Below are 21,594 nucleotides of genomic sequence, written 5' to 3'. Positions count from 1 at the left end.
GAAATAGTGCACCCAGGGCATTGGCCCGGAGTCTGAGCGGGGGGCCCCGATCGCGGGCCAGGCCACCGTGGGGGCACCCCCCCGGGGATCGATCGCCCCCCCCGCCCCCCCCAGGACACCGGGGGCCTGCGCGCGCCGCTGAGCCCGCCGTTCCAGAGGTGGTTCAAACCTCGGCGGCGGGAGAGGCCTCCCAACAGTGGGACTTCGACCCATCCGGGCTGGAGAATCACCGCAGGGGCCTCTCCGATCGGAGTGGCGAGATTCCGCCGCCGCCACTTCCCGGGTGGCGGATTTTAGGCGGCCCCAGGCGATTCTCCGACCCTGCTGGGGGTCGGAGAATTTCGCCCCAGTTGTGTACAGGAAACTCGGCCTGTCCTTGAATGTAACCAAAACAAAATTCATCCATCAACTCACACCTGGTGAGCCAAATATTCCACCTCCCATATAGATATGAAGGAGACACCTTGGAATATGTTGAACACTTCTCAAATTTCGACAGCCACTCCTCTCAAAAGACCACCATAGAATCATAGAATTTACAGTGCAGAAGGAGGCCATTCGGCCCATTGAGTCCACACCGGCCCCTGAAAGAGCACCCTACCTAAGCACAGACGCTAATTAAAATTTGCGTCACCTACCCTGAATTGGAGAAACAGTTCCACAGCCCTTGCCCACGGCTCCAGAGCAAGCGGTTGAATACTCGATTGAAGATGCGGTACAGGCGGAGACTCTCGATATCGTGCACCTTCCATACTCGCTGAAAGATGGAACGAATGTTGGTCCTCACAATATCTAAAACCTGAAAGTCAATTCAGAAAAACACACAGATTAATTCCCTTGGACAGAGAATCCATGGCTAAGGGACCTTTCTGAGAAACCACGCCGGGGCTATGTAAATGCAAAGTCCTTTCTTTCTCATCATTCAGCTAATCTTGCCATTCTAACTCAGTGCTGTGATCCTTCAGTCTTTGTTGAACTGGGTAGGATGGGTTGGGACTCTGAGCTATGAACCTTAAGACTGTGTCATTGTCATTCCATCTTTGGAACAGATTGGTGGATGGTGGTGAGGAAAGTAGAAGGCCAGTTACTGGTTTTACTCAGTTAAGGTGCAGGTTGGATGCAAGGGCTGATGCCATCAGTGCATACCTCCAAAATTAGACCTCGCCAACTAGGAGGGGGAGATTTTAAAATTCTCACCCATGTTCGTATTTCTAATCTACACCCTGCCCCTTGACGACAACATTCACATGAACAATGATGATTCTCGACCTCACCCACCATCTTTCCCAACTCCCTCTGCTATTACCAAGTTATCAGATTCCTTGACCGGCATCCAATTGGATCAGCAGAAATTTCCTTCAATTGAATGTTGTGAAGCTCATCCTTGTTTTAGTCCCTGCTCCAAACTCCGTTCCTTAGCTACTCACTCCATAAAATCCCTGCAGTTGAGAAGGAGGCCATTCAGCCCATCAGGTCGGCATCAACCCTCCGAAAGAACACTCTACACAGGCCCAGTCCCCCGCCCTATCCCCATAAGCCCACCTAACCTGCACATCTTTGGACACTCAGGGGCTATCTGGCATGGCCAATCCACCTAACCTGCACATCTTTGATTTGTCGGAGGAAACTGGAGGAAAGAAACTTGTGGGCCCAACAAACCGTCACTGGGTCACTCCTTTACTGAACACCCACGACCCCTGAGCTCAGCCTGCGTTCTTCCGAGTTTTGGAACACCCCCAGCTCAATGCCATTGTTCCCGAATACTTGCTACTCACAATGATCCTTGCACTGATCCAATACCAAAGATATTGGTTCCTTAGGGAACCAATCGCTCCTGCCTGATCGAACCTCCATGTTGCACTCAATCCCTCACAAAGTAGAGGCTGTTTAGCACGGGGCTAAATCGCTGGCTTTGAAAGCAGACCAAGGCAGGCCAGCAGCACGGTTCAATTCCCGTACCAGCCTCCTCAAACTAGGGGCTTTTCACAGTAACTTCATTTGATGCCTACTTGTGACAATAAGCGATTTTCATTTCATTTCAAAGTAATCTTCTGAAACAGTGAGCTTAAACATCCTGAAGAAACTCAATGATGACTTCTACAGGATGACTGCCACTTTGTCAATATAGTTTTCAAAGCGGGCCGATTAAAGAAAATTCCAGTTTAAGGCAAAAGGCATTCATTGGTGAAAAGTCCCAAGACATTTCAAAGTGCTACACGGACAGTAAGGTCCTGCAGCGCAGTCCTTGTTGAAATGACGAAAGAGTGGCTGCCTGGATAGTGCACAGCAAGATCCCAAAAACAGCAACATGCCAACGAGCAGACGATCTGGCATTTTTGGCTGTTGCCGTTGGTTGAGAGACACACGTTGGCCGGGTTGCCTGGGGAGAACTCCCTTCGCGCTTCCTTCAAAATCGTGCCATGGGCCCCATTCGCCTGAAAGGGCTTTGATGGGACCCCAGCATAAAACAGCGTCCAAAGCATTGGGGCAGCGGCAGCTCCAGTCGACTGTTGAAAAATAATCTCATTACCTGCACAACCTTCCATGTTCCTGATGCCATTTCAGCAACACATTAATGTTTACAGGCTCCGATATAGCATCCAGATGTTGTGAGCAGGAAGCCGGGCAGTTTGAGCACAGAACCTCGTCTGCATTTCACTGAAACTGATGCCTGGTTAACATCCTTGTAAACAAAAACCTTGTAATTTACCTTTATGTAGGGGCGGGTGGGAGGTGGTGGTGGGGGGGGTGGGGGGTGGGGGGAGAGAGGAGGTACACTGAAGGGGAAGTGGATAATTGCAACATTATTCTAAAACAACATCTTAAGCTCTGACTCGTGGTGGTAAGGCCGCTCAATTAAGCAGCAGGAGCTGCTGCGTCTCCTCAAGCCTTTTGACTTGAACTGTTGTCCCTCTGAAGAGTTTGCAAGAGGAAAACATTATGTTGCACCTCCTTTAAGAAGTTACCACACCTCCATGAATGGTGCTGGTGACTAACGGAATGCTCGCATGTTTGCTGTCACATTGAATCTGTCAAGTTGCTTATTTTTTTACAGTGAGGAGTAAGTGCTTTGATGAAATGCCCCTATAATGTCTCATAACAGATTTTTCCTCATCATATACAACCCATAGAATCCCAACAGTGGAGAAGGAGGCCTCCAGCCCATTGAGTCTGCGCCGAACCCTATGAAAGAGCACCCGGAGGAAACCCACTCAGACATGGGGAGAACGTGCAGAATCCGCACAGTGACCCAAGGCCGGAATTGAACCCGAGTTCCCGGCCCTGTGAGGCAGCAGTGCTAACCACTGTGCCGCCACTGAATCTGAAGCTTTCTTTCCCCCCCCCCTCCCCCTCACAATGTGATAACACTCACAGAGGGGGGAAAACAAGGGGTTGGACCTTTGCCTTGGAGATGTGAAGCTTGAGTTGGGAAATATCCCGATTCATTTGGCTATCAGCACAGAAATGATTTGATTTGATTTATTATTGTCACATGCATTAGTATACAGTGAAAAGTATTGTTTCTTGCATGCTGTACAAACAATGCATACCGTACATGAGGAAGGAAGGAGAGACTGCAGAATATAATGTTACAGCTACAGCAAGGTGTAGAGAAAAGATCAACTTAATACGAGGTAGGTCCATTCAAAAGTCTGATGGCAGTAGGGAAGAAGCAGTTCTTGAGTCGGTTGGTGCGTAACCTCAAACTTTGGTACTTTTTCCTGACGGAAGAAGGTGGAAGAGAGTATGTCCGGAGTGCGTGGGGTCCTTAATTATGCTGGCTGCCTTTCTGAGGCAGCGGGAATTATAGATAGAGTCAATGGATAGGAAGCTGGTTTGCGTGATGGACTGGGCTACATTCACAACCTTTTGTAGTTTCCTGTGGTCCTGGGTAAAGCAGGCTCCATACCAAGCTGTGATACAACCAGAAAGAACCCTTTCTATGGTGCATCTGTAGACGTTGGTGAGGGCCATAGCTAACATGTCAAATTTCCTCAGTCTTCTGAGAAAGTAGAGTCGTTGGTGGGCTTTCTTAACTATAGTGTTGGCATGGGGGGACCACGACAGGCTGTTGGTGATCTGTACACCCATAAACGTGAAGCTCTCAACCCTTTCTACTTCATTCCCATTGATGTAGACAGGGGCATGTTCTCCACTACGCTTCCTGAAGTTGATGATAATTTCCTTCGTTTTGTTGACATTGAGGGAGAGATTATTGTCGTCGCACCAGTTCAGATTCTCTATCTCATTCCCATACTCTGTATTGTCATTGTTTGAAATACGACCCACTACGGTGGTGTCATCAACAAATTTGAAAATCGAGTTGGAGGGGAATTTGGCCACGGTCATAGGTCTGAGGACTCAGCCTTGTGGGGCACCGGTGTTGAGGATGATTGTGGAGGAGGTGTTGTTGCCTATCTTTACTGATTGTGGTCTGGGGGTTAGAAAGTTCAGAATACAGTCGCAGAGGGAGGAGCCCAGACCAAGGCCACGGAGTTTGGAGATGAGTTTTGCAGGAATGATGGTGTTGAAGGCTGAGCTGTAGTCGGTAAATTGAAGTCTGACATAGGTGCCTTTGTTATCTAGGTGTTCCAGGGTAGAGTGCAGGGCCATGGAGATGGTGTCTGCTGTGGACCTGTTTCAGCAGCAGGCAAACTGTAGTGGATCAAGGCAATCCAGGAGGCTGGAGTTGATTCGTGCCATGATTAACCTTTCGAAGCACTTCATGATGCTGGATGTCAGAGCCACAGGACGATAGTCATTAAGGCATGCTGCTTGACCTTTTTTGGTACAGGGATGATGGTTGCCTTCTTGAAGCAGATGGGGACCTCAGATTGTTGTAAAGAGAGGTTGAAGATGTCTGCGAATACCCCCGACAGCTGATCCGCGCAAGACCTGAGTGCCCGTCCGGGTACCCCATCCGGGCCAATGGCTTTCCGTGGGTTGACCTTCGAGAAGACTGCCCTGACGTCTGCAGTGGTGATCTCAGATACAAGTTCATCCGCGGCTTCTGGGGTGGTTGGTTCACTCTCGCTGACCTCTTGCTCAAAGCGGGCATAGAATACGTTGAGCTCATCAGGGAGGGGAGCGCTGGAGCCGACAATTTTACACACCTTCATCTTGTAGCCTATTATGTCTTGCAGACCTTGCCATAGACGTCGGGGATCCGTGTGGCTAGGCTGGGACTCGAGCTTGGTCCGGTACTGTTTTTTGGCATCTTTGATGGATTTCTTTAGGTCATATCTGGCTTTCTTGTAGAGGTCAAGGTCGCCTGACTTGAACGCCTCAGACCTAGACTTCAGCAAGCAGTGGATATCCCTGTTCATCCAGGGTTTCCGGTTGGGAAACACACGGATTTGCTTCTTTGGCACACAGTCTTCTACACACTTACTAATGAAGTCAGTTACTGTAGTGACGTACTCGTTCAGGCTGGTCACAGAGTTTTTAAATACTGACCAGTCCACTGACTCTAAGCAGTCCCATAGGAGATCATCCGATTCCTCAGACCAACATTGCATGACTTTCTTTGATGGATTCTCCCGCTTCAATTTTTGCTTATAAGCCAGGAGCAGGAGCACAGCCTTGTGGTCAGATTTGCCAAAGTGTGGGCGGGCGATAGAGCGGGAGGCATGTTTGATATTTGTGTAGCAGTGGTCCAGGATGTTTGGGCCTCTGGTGGAACAGGTGACGTGTTTGTGGTAACTTGGTAGTACGCTCTTGAGCTTGGCCTGATTGAAGTCCCCAGCTACAATGAACAAGGCCTCGGGATGTTTCGTTTCAAGGCTATTTGTGGTGGTGAATATTTAGTCCAGCGCGACTTTCACATTCACATGGGGTGGGATGTAAGCTGCCGTCAGGATAACGGAGCTGAACTCCCGCGGAAGGGAGAAGGGGCGGCATTTTAGCGTCAGGCATTCCAGGTCCGGGGAGCAGAAACTCGCCAGTGTTGCTACATCTAGGCACCAGGAGGTGTTGATTAGGAGGCAGACCTCACCTCCCCCTAGCCTTGCCTGAGGCCGCCGTCCGGTCCATTCGGTGGATTGAGAAGCCCTCTGGTTGTAGGGCACAGTCCGATGAAGCAGGAGTCAGCCATGTCTCCGTGAAGCAGAGCACACAGCAGTCCCTTAGTTCTCTTTGAACAATGACCATGTCTGAGATCCAGTCCAAGGCTGGGTGTGGTCGTGTCAGGCCTGCTGCCTCCGGGGCAATACAGAGGAGGATACAGCAGCTGGCAAGTGCTGAGGCAGATTTGTTAGAAGGCCTGACTAAGTTCTCTAATGATGTGGAGATGCTGGCGTTGGACTGGGGTGAGCACAGTAAGAAGTCTTACAACACCAAGTTAAAGTCCAACAGGTTTGTTTCAAACACTAGCTTTCGGAGCACTGAGGAGTATTCATCTGAGGAAGGAGCAGTGCTCCGAAAGCTAGTGTTTGAAACAAACCTGTTGGACTTCAAGCTGGTGTTGTAAGACTTCTTACTAAGTTCTCGAAGACCTTGGCCCAGTTTTAATCAGAAGCTGTTTGGCCCTCTCGCACTCCCCATCCCCCCACCTCACCACATTCCCTGCCACTTCCAAGCCCTCCCATACCCCAATGCTACCTCAAATCCACCCCCCATAACACCTCAATAGCCACTCCTGGAGTATCTACTATGGGCTAACCTCAGGAGTCATGTGGAGATGAAAACAATAAACTTTTAACAATCTGAGAAAGCTCCCCCAACTCAAACACACTTGATGCCTCAAGTGCTTAATCTGTTATAAAAACAAACAATCATGTATTCACTAACTGCCGCATAGAAAGATGATCTCTTGAAATTGTCAGTAAAAATGTAAATTCAACACCTCACCCCCACCACTGAAATTAGTGGTTTTGGAACTTTTGAAACTTAGCCAAGTAGCCATAATGACCGAAGCTGTAATAATTGCTTTTGGGAAATGACAACAATTAAGTCTGTTGAAACTGTAGGAATGGATGGTAATGGCTATTTCCTAAGCTAAACCAGATGGCCTCTCAATCAATGCACTCCCACAGTAGGTGCTTAATCTTTTTTTACTCTGTCATCTGCATTTTTAAAGGGTTGGGGTTTTAAATAACTTCAGATCATGACACTCAAACAACCTTATCTGCCCTTCAAGAGTGTGTTGTCTCCTCCATACATTCATGACTCCCACGCCATGGGTGTTAATTCCCCTTGGAACAATAAAAATGGGGTCAATTTGAACTCAGCGCTGATTTCAGTGGCCTTGCTAAGTGTGGGCTTCCCACCTGTATGAATCATGCCCCCTCCCCCTTCCCTTGCCAGCACAAATGGGGTCTTCCAGAAATGGGGGCAGGACTTCTGCACCTGGGCCCTGACTGCCATCTTTAAAGGCCTTCAGAGATGGGGTCCACTCCAAGTAATAAGATCCATCAAATCTCTCCATATGGGGCTGTGGAATTCCCAGTCTCTTTGATTATATTCTGCCCCTGTTCATGAAATTTTAATGATCTGTGTACCGGGCCCACAAGTCTCTTTTGACCTCCACTGTTTTCACCATTTCGAAAGTACACGGTTCTATCTGTTTTAGGTCCAAAGCAAATGACCTCACATTTGCCTCTATTCAAATCCATTGGCCATAGTTTTAGACATTCACCTAATCTTTCGCTCTCTCTTTGCAATATTTTGCTTCCAACTACACTGTTTACAATTCTGCCCATCTTTGTGACATCAGAAAACTTGGATATTTGGCTCTCTGTCCCATCACCTAAGTCGTTAGTAAATAAGGTGAACAATTGGAGGCCCCACCATCACAGATCTTCCCGGATCTTCCCGGGACACCACTAGTCACAACCTGCTCATTATTTCCACTCTTCGCCTCAGTGATGATCTCACTGGAATCGTGGCTGGGATTTTCCAATTCCTTGCCGGGCAATTTTCCGGAGGAGGGGGGGGGGGGGGGCGCTCAAATCCCGCCAAGCCGCTCCGGTGCCGGGCCGCCGATTCTCCGTTGAAAGCAGCCCCCGCGGCAATTCTCTGTGCTCGACGGGCCGGGTGCCCGCCGAGTCCCGCCGGCATCGTTCGCGTGTGGTCCTACCCGGTGGGACCTCTGCGACCTGGTGGGGTAGGGTGAGGGGAGTCGACTCCGGGGGGGGGGGGGGTCACCGCGGTGGCCAGGCCCGCGATTGGGGGCAACTGATCGGCGGGCGCACTCATTCTGGGGGGAGGGGGCCTATGGTCCTCCACGCCGGACCCCTGTAGAGCTCCGCCATGTTGCCCGGGGGCCGGCGCAGAGATGGTCTTGGCGCGCATGCGCGGACCCACGCCAGCCGTGTAGTGCCGGCTTTCGGCGCCGGAGCAGCACACAGCACTCCGGCGCCGTCCTAGCCCCCTAGGGAGGGTTGAATGCCTGGGCCTGGAGGCCCGTTGACGCCGGCATCGCTCGCGTCGGTTTTCACGCCGGCGTCAGCACTTGGCCGGGAGACGGCACCCTCTCCCTTCCAGGTCCCCCACCCACCAACCACCCCCTCCCCAATTTCCCGGAGGCCCCTACTTACTTGCCCTGCACTCCCTACCCTTCAAACCCCCCTCCACTCTCATTTCATGGACATGGCTTCCCTTGCCCCCTGACCCTTGGCAGTGCCGCCCTGGCACAAAGGCAGCTTGGCAGTGCCAAGCCGCTTGCGTTCCAGGGGGAGGGCCATGGAAGGCCCTGTACTTACCCTGACCACCCAGCGGTCTCCGGTGGACCTGCACTGATCGGTGCCCGGTTGTAGCCTCCCTGGGGAGGCCGAAGAATCGAGGGAGGCCAGTGTATCCCACGCAGGTAGGTCGTAAGTAGTTTTATGACCTATTTCCGTGAACGCCATTCGGTCCCGCCCATTTGGGGCAGGGCCCGGACTCCGACGTCTCTCGGGGTTTGGGTTAATCCTGTGAGGCATGGAGGTTGCCGGTTGGCCTACTGGAGGGCTCCCCCCGACACTCTCCAGCCCCGTTGGTCTCTCACCCTCTACCTAAGTGGCCTCCAACTGGTTGATGCAAGTTCCTGCATGAAATGAGCCGAAGCTGCTTCAGGCGATCGAGAATAGTGATCACTCTGAAAGGGCAAAGAAAGATCAGTGCATCATAGAGTCATAGAATTTACCGTGCAGAAGAAGGCCATTTGGCCCATCGAGTCTGCACCGGCTCTGAGAAAGAGCACCCTATGTATGCCCACACCTCCACCCTATCCGTACACCTCCACCCTATCCCCGTAACTCCACCTCACCTTTTTGGACACTATGGGCAATTTAGCGTGGCCAATCCACCTAACCTGCACGTATTTGGACTGTGGGAGGAAACCGGAGCACCCGGAGGAAACCCACGCAGACACGGGGAGAACCTGCAGACTCTGCACAGACAGTGACCCAAGCCGGGAATCGAACCTGGGACCCTGGAGCTGTGAAGCAATTGTGGTAATCTGTGTGTCAGAATGCCCAGTATCAGCTCAAAAATATTGCAGTGGTGCCTTTCTGAACCTGGCACTCAGGCATGTTTCTGAGACAGAGCAAAGAGGAATCTTCTCTCCGAACCATCGCTGTACCTGACCTGGGAGTTCTCGCTGACACTGGGTGAGACAAGTTAAAATGGTCCATTGCAAAACACCGGGATGTCTGGCTTCGATGAGCAGTAAAAGAAAAAGAAAGGATATAAATCTTTAATTCTCACGCAATACTTCTGCATTTGGTTCTGAACGAAGACAACTTCACGTAGCCCCTGACTGCAGGGCTTACCATAGCTCTGGAAGCGCGATGATCACTCACCTTACGCTGCTTTGTGGAGTCCAGTTTGACCAGCCAGTATGAAGCAACTTTAGGTTTGTGATACTTCCAGTTGTCCAGTATCTGTGAAGGGGTAGCAGGAACAAATATATGAGTCCACAAGTGAATGGAGCAAATAATGAAGAACAATACAGCACAGAAACAGGCCCTTCGGCCCTCCAAGCCTGTACCGGTCATGATACCACCCTTGGTCAAACCCGTCAGCAGCTCTGAGAGCCGTATCCCTCTATACCCATCCTATCCATGTGTTTGTCAAGGTGCCTTTTGAACGCCATTAATATATCTGCTTCCACAACCTCCCCTGGCAACACGTTCCAGGCACTCACCACCCTCTGTGTAAAAATCCTGCCTCACACATCTCCTCTAAACTTTGCTCCACGGACCTTAAATCTATGCCGCCTAGTGACTGGCCCCTCCACCCTGGGAAAAAGTACCTGCCCATCCACTCTGTCCACGCCCCTCATAATCTTGTAGACCTCTATCAGATCACCCCTCAATCTCTGTATTTCTAATGAAAACAGTCCGAGTCTATTCGGCCTCTCCGCACAGCTTACACCCTCCAGACCAGGCAACATCCTGGTAAACCTCCTCTGCACCTTCTCCAAAGCCTCCACATCCTTCTGGTGGTGGGGTAAAACATTGGGGAAAGTCAAATAGATAATCTATCTGGGAAACAGATTAGTTTCATTAGCAAAGCAATCGATAAAGTTATTGTGCCACTGAAACACTCAAGTCATAGGGCCCTCCTTTGCTTCAATCCCTCGTTGCTACTGAGTTGGCAATCGTGGCTCAGGATGTGGAACCTACGAAAAGGGCCAGGCCATTCGGCCTGTCGAGCCTGCTTTGCCATTCAATTAGATCACGGCTGATCATTTATATTATGGGCAGCGCGATAGCACAAGTGGGTAGCACTGTGGCTTCACAGCGCCAGGGTCCCGGGTTTGATTCCCCACTGGGTCACTGTCTGTGTGGAGTCTGCACGTTCTCCCCGTGCCTGCGTGGGTTTCCCGGGTGCTCCGGTTTCCTCCCACAGTCCAAAGATGTGAGGGTTAGGGGCATTGGCCTTGATAAATTGCCGTTAGTGACCAAAAAGGTTAGGAGGGGTTATTGGGTTACGGGGATAGGGTGGAAGTGAGGGCTTAAGTGGGTCGGTGCAGTCCCAATGGGCCGAATGGCCTCCTTCTGCACTCTATGTTCTGTGCCCATTTATCAGTGCTATCCCCGTAACACTTGATGTCATTAGTATCCAGAAATCTATCGACTTCTGTTTGAACATACTCACAGACTGTGCCTCCCACAGCCCTCCAGTGAATTCCAAAGATTCAACACCCTGCGGATGAAGAAACCCCTCCTAATCACAGTCTTAAATCACCTACCCCTTATTCTGACACTGTGCCCCCCTGGTTCTGGACTCACCACCCCAGGGGAAACATCTACATCCACATCCACCCTGTAACGTCCTTCTTCAAAACTCTGAAGAATACAGGACCAGTGTCCTCAATTTCTCCCCACAGGACAATCCTGCCATCCCAAGAATTAGTCAGTGAATCTCCATTGCCCTCCCTCAATGGCCAGCAAATCCTTCTTTAGATAAGGAGATCAAAGCTATACGCAATACTCCAGGTGCGGAATCACCAAGTCCCTGTATAACTGCGGCAAGACATGGTTATTCCTGTACCCAAACCCCCGTGTGCTGAAGGCCAATATACTACTTGCCTTCCTAACCTGCTTGCTGCACCTGAATGCTAGCTTTAAGTGACTGATGAACAAGGGGCTGGATTTTCTGTTTCAGTGGCTAAGTGACAGCTGAAACGGAGAATTTGCAGGCGTTTGACGACGCCAGAATTGGTGCCGAACCCTCACCGATTCCAGGGCTGGTGAGGGGCTAGCAGCGGTGCCGAAAACGGGCGGAGAATGGCCAGGTCCGTGGCCACGCATGCGCATGGCAACGACCTGCAGCGGTCCCATCATACGGCATGGCGCCGGCTGTGCGCGGACCCAACCCGCCAAATGCAAACCCACAGGCCATCCCCCCCCCCCCCCCCCCCCAGTGCCCCCCAGCCCTCGCAGAAGCCCCCTCGGTCAGCGGCATGGACGGCGGCCAAGTGTGACGGCGCTGGGCACAGTCCGCAGCCGCCACGCTGGTTTCCCGAACGCTCAGACCACACGTCAACCGCGCGGTCGGGAACTCGGCCCATCGGGGCGGAATATTGCAGGAGGTCTTTCCGATGACGCACCAACGCCATTCCAACGATGTATCTGCTTCCACTGTCCCGGCATCGCGATGACGCCATTTCGGAGGGGGCGGAGGCTCGAAAACCGGAGTCAAGCCGGCGCCACCCCCAATTTAGGCGTCAGAGGGGATTCTCCGCCCAATCGCGATATCGGCATTGGGCAACGGAAAATCCCGCCCAACAACACCCAGGCCTATTTGGACATCAACACGTTCCAACCTCTCCCGGTTTAAAATCATATTCTGCCTTTCTGTTTTCTTATAACCAGAGTAGATGACTTTACACTTACTCACATCAAATTCCATCTCTTATGATCTTGTCCATTTGCCTCCTTGCACTCACATTCCCACCAAATTTTGTGTCATCGGCAAATTTGGAAATGTTACATTTGGTACCCACATCCAAAACCTCTGTATTGATTGTGGACAGACCACTAATAACAGCCTGAGAATGGTCCATTTACTCCCACTCTCTGTTTTCTGTCATTTTACCAATTCTCAATTCATCCCAGTATATTACCCCTACTCCCATGTGCTCTAATTGTGTTTACCGACATTTTCTAGCCTTCCCCCACAGGATTCCCCGCAGCGGGGCCAGCGAGCCATTGAAATCTCTGCTCACCTCGGCGGGTCCGGAACATCCTGCCAGAGGGAAGGGCTGAGAATTCCGGCCCTTGTGTGGGACCTTATCAAAAGGCTTCTGAAAATTCAAATATGCCACATCTAATGGTTCTCCCATATCTATCCTGCTCATAATGTCCTCAAAAAATTCCAACAGGTTTATCAAACATGATTTCCCTTTCATAAATTCATATTGACTCATCCCAGTTATATCATTCATTTCCAAGTACCTAGTTATCATATTATTATGGGCCAGGGTTTAGAGAACCCCAAAGTGCATCATGGAGTTCACCTGACCCACTATTTTTAATAGATTTTGGTTATGGGGAACACAAGGGCCCACTTTACAGGTGTGATGCAACAGAGATCTAAAAGTGCCATATCCAATTTTATTCTATGAATCCAGTTGACATTTTATAAACATACAATAAACATCTTAGCAACTATCAACTCAAATACTCTCTCCAAAGAATACAGTACTCTATAAGTAACCCTTAATCATTCCTCGCAACATCCATAAGACAAATACCCTCTTTAACAAAGACATCAGGTTTAAATCATCGACTGAGAGCAGTTATCACTTTTAAATTAGCAAGTGATCTGAAGACATTCTTTTCATGCAGAGTGAGATCAGAACTACACCTTGTTTGGCTGAATGCAGCTCGAACTCTGAAAACAAAACTAAACACACACTGTAGCTGCCAGCTCCAAAACGAAAGTAAAAACAGAGACAGCCCAGCTCCACCCACACTCTGACATCACTGCAGCTATTTGACAAACACCCATTTCTTAAAGGTACATCCACTACAGCTATTTGATAAAAACCCATTTTTAAAGGTACTCTCACATGACAATATCCTTTATAATAGATTCCAACATTTTCCCTCCTACTCACATCAAACAAACAGGTCTGCTGCTCCCTGTTTTCCCACACCCTCTCTTCCGAAATAGCGCGGTTCCTTTTCTACTTTCCGATGTGCAGTAACCTTTACAGAATCTATATCCAGAACCGATACATCCTCTATCTCTATGGCCAACTCCTCAACACTCATGTAGTTCATCAGGTCCAGTTAGGGGATTTATCAAGCTCAAATCCAATTAAAGTTTTCAATGCTTCCTCTTTATTAATTTTAATTTCTTCCACTTTCTCAGTTTTCACAAACCCCTAGATTCCCTTGTATTTCTGGAAGATTTTCTGTATCTTCCTTTGTGAAGACAACACAGGAAAATTGTTTAGCATCTCCACCACTCTCCTATTCCCCACGATAAATTCTGCTATCTCCACCTTTAACGGACTCACATGTATCCTTGCTGATCGTTTCCTTTACCCACACCTAAAGCAGATTTTACCATCCACCTTTACGCCTCTCACTTCCTTGCGTTCATATTCTCTTTCCCTTTCTTTATCAGTCTCTTGTCCATTCTTTGCTGGATTCTATCTTGCTCCTAATCCTCGAGCTTACCACTGCTTCTGGCAACCTTATAAGCCACTTACGTTGACGTAATGTAGTCTTTAACTTATTTTGTTAGCTGCAGTTGATTCATCTTTGCTGTTGGGATTCCCTGTCTTCGAGGAACATAGAACTTAGAACATAGAATTTACAGTGCACTCGGTCCATCAAGTCTGCACTGGCCACTGGAAACAGCATTCTATTTAAGCCCATACCTCCACCCTATCCCTAATAACCCCAGCTAACCTTTTGGACACTAAGGGGCAACTATTGGGGGAGCTCGTAGTCTGAAAACTAACCGACCCCCGTAAGACCCATGCCGGTTATAACATCTTACTTGCACCAAACGCCGTTCCTCTATTCCCCCCCCCCCCCCCCCCCCAACACACACACACCCCTCCTCCCCCACGCCTGCTGCCATTCATTGGCTTCCAGTTATGCAACGCCTGGATTTAAAAATTCTCATCCCCACCACGTACGTAATCTCCTCAGGCCCATGTCCCTCCAAACTATTGGCGTACGCACGTCCAATCCTGGCCTCTTGCACATCCCCAAAATTATTCCCTCCACATTAATTAGTGGCCGTGCCTCCAGCTGCTCAGGGCCGAAACTCTGGGATTCCCTCCCTCCCTACCTCGATCCTGCCTCTTATCCCCTCCCTCTCTCTCTCTCTCTCTCTCCTCCATGACGAAAATCCTTCAAATCTATCTCTTTGACCAAGCTTGTGGCCACCTTACCTAATACCACTCAGTGTCCAGTTGGGCTGTTTGATGCTCCTGTACAGTGCCCGGGGGCATTTTATGAGGTTAAAGGGGCCACATAAGTACAAGTTGTTGTTGCATCACCAGGCGAGCGTTTCCACAGGAAATGTTGGGGTGTTGGGGGGGCGGGATGAATGTAAAGGTTCCACCCACAGCCAACACTAATCACGCACACAACACTCCCCCAACCCACACCACAATAATCAGGATCATAATGAAGAAAACAGTCTAATCTCCAATTTAGATACAGGTGCCACTTAGGTGGATTGGCCATGATCAGCGCGCGCGGTCACAGGGATAGGGCGGGGTAGTGGACCTAGGGAAAGTGCTTTTTTGGCGGGTTGGTGCAGAGTCAAAGGGCTAAATGGCCTCCTTCTGTACTGTAGGTATTCTATGGGTGCTTTCTGTTGTGTTCAGTATGGTATTATAAGCAAAGCCACCACAAGGTGGTGTGAGTTTGCAATGAATCGAGGGATAAAGTCAATCCAGACCACAGAACACTCCACATCCAGAAAATTACCTCCTTCAGTTATGTCAAGCATTTCTTAATGGCAACAGCGTTACACAGAATTAGATGGTTATCCTGGCCTAAAAAATCCGGTTGGCTGGGGGTCGGCGGGGGAGGAGCACATACCAGCCTCGGTGCCAACATGGTGCCCATTGGTACATCGCTTGACTCTGAGGCTGACCTCACTCAAGTCCCTGGGGTCTGGTTGAGATAGGGGCAGGGGCAGCCAAACATTGCTGAGCTTGAGGACCACATAAAATGGTCAGAAAGTCCAGCAGACGAGCTGGCAGTCCGGGTGGCCCCCAAGTCTCCCACTCCCCCATCCCAACCGCACCCACACGCCAGCCCCTGCCAGCCCCCCTGCACCGTCCCCGACTCACCCATCCACCACCACCCTTGGTGGTCGCAGCTAACATTCAGACGAGAAGTTGGAAGGTTCGTTTGGTGATGGGTTCCGCAGTCAATTTGAAAAAAAAACGATTGCCTCAGCATCACCTTGCGATGGTTGCAGAGTTAACGTTTCGAGTCCCTGTGACTCTTCTTGAGAGCTCTGAAGGACTCGAAATGTGAACTCTATTTTCTCCCGCCAGACCTGTTGGTTTGAGCTCAGCATTTTCTGTTATTTGTGGTGAGTTATTCCTGGTGAGGCTGAGTGAGTCATGTAATGGCAGCATCGTAGGATGATAAGAGTACAGCAGAAAATCGACCCATTCGGCCCATCGTGACTCCACCGGCTCTGTGAATGAGCTACCCAGTTCGACCCACTCCCCTGCCATTCCCACATAGGCCTGCAAAGTGTCTCTCTTACAAACATTCATTGAATGCCCTTTTGAAAGTTGCAATTGAATCTGCTTCCAGCCGCCTTCTGGGCAGTGCCCTCTCAATCACAACAACTCACTGATTAGGAAAGAAAATCTCATCACTCCTGTGGCCCTTTTGCCAATTATCGTGAATCCGTACCCTCTGGTTCCTAAATCTCTAGCCAGTGGAAGCTGTTCAGCCCTCTTTACTCTATCAAAACCCTTTGTAATTAACTCTCTTTAACCTTCACTGCTGTGAGAGAGAACAATCGCAGCTTCTCTTAACATTCGTAAAATTAACCAAACATTCCTGCGGTAGATCGGAATAAGTCTGGCTGAGGATTATTTATGATGCCACTTTTCTGAAGGGTCATCTTTCCTGCTGACATTTTAAGTAGTAAGACATCAAACAGGCCATCCATTGGAGCAGAAATCCTTTCGAGCAGCTATTGATTCCGGATGAAAAGATTAGACACATTTATAAATGAACAATGAAACAAAACAGTCTTTCTGTTGCAATTTAACTGGTGTTAAAAGAATGAGAGTGGCTTTTATTGAAAAGGTGCCTTTAAGATGCAAGTCCCTTGATACCAAATCTTTCATCCCCCTCGCCAGTTTGAGTTCATGAATGGAACTTACTTAGTCACAAAGAAAAAGTACTTTGCTCTGAGGGATTTTCACCAGACTGGTGTCAGGTCAGATAAAACGATCCATTTCAAAGGCTTTGGAATTTTTTTACATGGAGGTGAATCAAATTCAAATTGTTCCCAGATGTTTTTCCTCATCTCCACCGTTTCATTGTCACTAATTAAAGTCTTTAGTTGACCGAGAGTGCGACTCAATTAAACGATACTTTGCCGGGGTGGGTGTTCTCCGACAGTGTACAGCCGGGGCAGCATGGGGAAAATCAGCCAGGGTCTCGGAGGCTGACTGCTCGTCAGCGACCTCTGCTGGCATTTCTTAATGGCACACGTTAAAACTTGTTGACAAGAGGATTGGGCTGGGCTATGATGCGCATTCTTCTACCTGGGCTGGACTGGATAAATAAATGCAGCTATGAGGGACGATTGAGTAGGCTGGGGTTAATCTCCTTGGAATCGAGGAGACTGAGGAGAGATTTGATTGAGATGGACAAGATTGTGAGCGGCCTGGGTAGAGTGGATGGGGAGGGCCCGTTTACTTAGGCAGAGAGCACAGTGACTAGGGGGCATAGATTGAAAGTGATTGGGAGAAAGATTGGAAGGGAGATGAGGAAACCTTTTTTTTCACCCAGAGGGTATGGAACTCACTGCCTGAGGGGACGGTAGAGGCCGGGATCGAACCTGGGTCCTCGCCGCCGTGAGGCAGCAGTGCTAACCACTGTGCTTCTGCAGATCCAATTCCAAAAGGGTTCCAATACTGGCACTCTCCTGTATAAGGTGCCATACCCTCACCTGAACTTCCTCCTGATGGAGAGTAAAGGTTTGTACCATAATCAGACCAATAAGACACAGGAACAGCAATAGATCGTTCGGCTCCTTGAGCCGGCACTGCCATCCAATAGGATCGTGGCTGATCCGATATTCCTCACGTTCACTTTCCTGTCCTTTCCCCGTAACCCTTGATTCCCTTTACTGATCAAGAATCTCTCTATCTCAGCCTTAAATATACACAAGGACTCTGCCTCACAGCTCTCTGTGGCAAGGTGTTCCAAAGACTCACAACCCTCTGGGAGGAGACATTCCTCACCTCAGTCTGAAATGGACACCCCTTTATTCTGACGCTATGTCCTCTGGTTCGAGACTCTCCCAAGAGGGGAAACATCCTCTCAGCATTTAACCTGTCAAGTTCCTTAAGAATTGGGCACACGGTGGCGCAGCAGCTAGCACTGCTGCCTCACGGCGCCGAGGACCTGGGTTCGATCCCGGCCCCAGGTCACTGTCCGTGTGGAGTTTGCACATTCTCCCCATGTCTGCTTGGGTCTCACCCCCACAACCCTAAGATGTGTAGGGTAGGTGGATTGACCATGCTAAATTGCTCCTTAATTGGAACGAAAATAATTGGGTACTCTAAATTTCTAAGAAAAACAACGTTCCTTAAAAATCCTATGGGCGGTCGGTCCATGGCGATCTTCATTGGCAAATAGGATTAAGAAAAATTCCAAGGCTTTTTACACATATATGAAGAGCAAAAGGGTAGCCAGGGAAAGTGTTGACTCACTCAAGGACAGAGGAGGGAATCTATGTGTGGAACCAGAGGAAATGGGTGAGGTACTGAATAAGTACTTTGCATCTGTATTCACCAAAGAGATGGACTTGATGGATGATGAGTCTGGGGAACGGTGTGCAGATAGTCTGGGTTACATTGAGATCAAAAAGGAGGAGTTGGGAGTCTTGAAAAACACTGATAGACAAGTCCCGAGGACCTGATGGGATTGACCCTAGAATACTGAGAGAGGCAGAGAAGGAAATTGCTGGGACTTTAACAGAAATCTTTGTATCCTCACTGACTACAGGGGAGGTCCCAGAAGACTGGAGAATAGCTGATGTTGTTCCTTTGTTTAAGGAGAGTAGTAAGGATAATCACAGGCCAGTGAGCCTTATGTCAGTAGTAGGGAAAGTATTGGAGAGGATTCTTCGAGACAGGATTTACTCCCATTTGGAAGCAAATGGACGTATTAGCAAGGGGCAGCATGGTTTTGTGAAGGGGATGTCGTGTCTCACTAACTTGAACGAGTTTTTCAAGGAAGTGACGAGGTCGATTCAACATTATTTCAGTTAAACGTTAGTTTGCAGCGAATCCTGACACAACTGTTGATGTGCCCCAACATCCACTGAGAAGACTCACCTCATCCAGCAGAACCTCAGCCTCCTCATTCGATTTCCCTGGGAATTTGATTCTCATCGCGTTGAGGGCCACCAGCATTTCTTTGGTCATTTCTTCCCCTTGTTCCTTGGTCCTAAAATTTAGAATGGAAACGCGCTAGATGGGAAGAAAATAATCAGGATTAGGACACTTGTAACTTGTAAACAGTGCAGTTAACAAACACAAGGAGATTTGGCAAGCCATTCTCTTCTCATTGCCGCTGAGGAGTTCCAATCCTGTGGTGTGCTGCGTTTTAGTGCATTGATCGGCACAATGATGCTAAATTCTGTTAATATTGATTAAGAAAGAAATTGAGGGTCTGGACATAATACCAGAACTCTGGTGAAGCACAGGAATTAGAAGTAGGGGTAGACCAATTAGCCATTCAAACCTGGTCCACTATTCAATAATCTGATTGTGGCCCCAACTGCACTTGTCCTCCTGCAGAGGGGGGAATGCAGAGCCAGGAATTCACTGGACCACTCCACTACAGAGCAGAACCTCAGCCCACCAAACCCAGAGCCCAAGGTGGTCTGCAAACAATCACCTTTCCTTTCCAAGGGTTTGGGGTCTTTCAAATCATCCCAAGTGATTGCCAGCTCCCATCTGGCAAGGGCTCCACTCATGCATTTATTACAGTCAGCTCAACTTCCTGATCCAGGACAATGCAGTCCGCTCGATTGGCACCCCATCCGCCACCTTCACTCCCTGCTCAGCAACAGCCGTGTGTGCCACCTCCAAGATGCACCACAGCAACTCACCAAGGCCCCTTCGACAGCACCTTCTAAACCCATGACTCGACCATCTCATCGTCATAGATGTTTAAAGCATGGAAACAGGCCCTTCGGCCCAGCTTGTCCATGCCGTCCAGTTTCTATCACGAAGCTAGTCCCACTTGCCTGCATTTGGCCCATATCCCTCTTTGGGGCAGCAGGATAGCATGGTGGTTAGCATAAATGCTTCACAGCTCCAGGGTCCCAGGTTCGATTCCCGGCTGGGTCACTGTCTGTGTGGAATCTGCACGTCCTCCCCCTGTGTGCGTGGGTTTCCTCCGGGTGCTCCGGTTTCCTCCCACAGTCCAAAGATGTGCGGGTTAGGTGGATTGGCCATGCTAAATTGCCCGTAGTGTCCTAATAAAAGTAAGGTTAAGGGGGGGTTGTTGGGTTACGGGTATAGGGTGGATACGTGGGTTTGAGTAGGTTGATCATGGCTCGGCACAACATTGAGGGCCGAAGGGCCTGTTCTGTGCTGTACTGTTCTATGTTCTATGTTCTATACCAGGGGTGGGCAAACTTTTCCGTGCAAGGGCCACATTCAGAAATTCACAATTTTAAAGGGCCGCATAGTATATTAATTAATAGTCCCGGTTGTAACCAATTAGCATGCGGCATATAACTCAGCGCTTCCCCCCGGCGGCATCCTGCCTTTAGCCCTCTTTTTCTCTACTTTTCAAAAATGGCGCTTCACCCGGTTATGATTCTGGGCGCCCTCATATAGAACATAGAACAGTACAGCACAGAACAGGCCCTTCGACCCTCGATGTTGTGCCAAGCAATGATCACCCTACTCAAGTCAACGCATCCACCCTATACCAGTAACCCAGCCGCCCCCCCCCCCCCCCATTAACCTAATTTAAAAAAAAAAAATTTTTAATTTAAAAAAATTTTTTTTTTTTTTTTTAAATGACTTGATCTTGGTGGGCCGCATAAAGACCTTTGGCAGGCCGCATGCGGCCCGCGGGCTGTAGTTTGCCCACCCCTGCTCTATACCCACCCCGTCCATGTAAATGTCTAACTGATTTTTAAAAGGACAAAATTATATCCGCCTCTACCACTGCCTCTGGCAGCCTGTTCCAGATGCTCACCACCCTCTGTATGAATAAATTTCCTCTCTGGCCTCTTTTGTATCTCTCCTCTCTCACCTCAAATCTATTCCCTCTAGTTCTAGACTCCTCTACCTTTGGGACAAGATGTCGACTATCGGCCTTAGCTATGCTCCTCATTATTTTATAGACCTCTATAAGTTTGCCCCTAAGCCCCCTACGCTCCAGGGAACAATGTCCTCGAAGGACATTGGGCAGCAGATGGATGGGAACGCCTTCACTGCCTTCAGGTTTCCCTGCACGTCACACGCCATCCTGACTTGGAAATATAACGCCCTTCCTAAACTGTGAATGGATCAAAATCCTGGAATTCCCTCCCTAACAGCGCTGCGGGTGTACCTACACCACATGGACTGCAGCGGTTCAAGAAGGCGGCTCGCCGCCACCTTTCCTAGGGCAATTAGGGATGGGTAATCAATGCTGGCCTAGCCAGCAACGCATGCATCCCATGAAAGAATATTATAGAAATCCAGCACCGACCTGACCACTTAATATGGTGGCGTGATAGATCTACCCACCCCCTCCTGCCATAATTGGATATCGGCCCAAATTAGTGCCGCCAGCAGTGGAATGGGATGGGCGTAACAGATAAGAGGTAGATGGATAACTAGATAAATAACAGAGCAACGAAGGAGACCCTTCAATCCATCGTACCTGAATCAGTCCAACAAAAGCACTACTTTAATCACAGAGT

General features: G+C 49.3%; 1 protein-coding gene across 8 annotated transcripts in view; it reads right to left on the bottom strand.

The window, feature by feature from the left end:
• Positions 1 to 21,594, bottom strand: part of ttll7 (tubulin tyrosine ligase-like family, member 7) — a 302,308-nt gene that overhangs the window by 21,202 nt on the left and 259,512 nt on the right. For all 8 annotated transcript variants that reach the window (XM_038793673.1, XM_038793671.1, XM_038793677.1 and 5 more), the window contains 3 exons: positions 19,001 to 19,135; positions 9,783 to 9,863; positions 639 to 799 (listed from right to left, as the gene is read on the bottom strand). In XM_038793673.1, coding sequence (XP_038649601.1) covers positions 639 to 799; positions 9,783 to 9,863; positions 19,001 to 19,135 — 377 coding nt within the window. The remainder of the gene's footprint in view (positions 1 to 638; positions 800 to 9,782; positions 9,864 to 19,000; positions 19,136 to 21,594) is intronic.

This window comes from Scyliorhinus canicula, chromosome 4 (genome assembly GCF_902713615.1).
Source record: "Scyliorhinus canicula chromosome 4, sScyCan1.1, whole genome shotgun sequence".
NCBI classification, from domain to species: Eukaryota; Metazoa; Chordata; class Chondrichthyes; order Carcharhiniformes; family Scyliorhinidae; genus Scyliorhinus; species Scyliorhinus canicula.
This window is presented reverse-complemented; position numbering and strand designations above follow the sequence as displayed.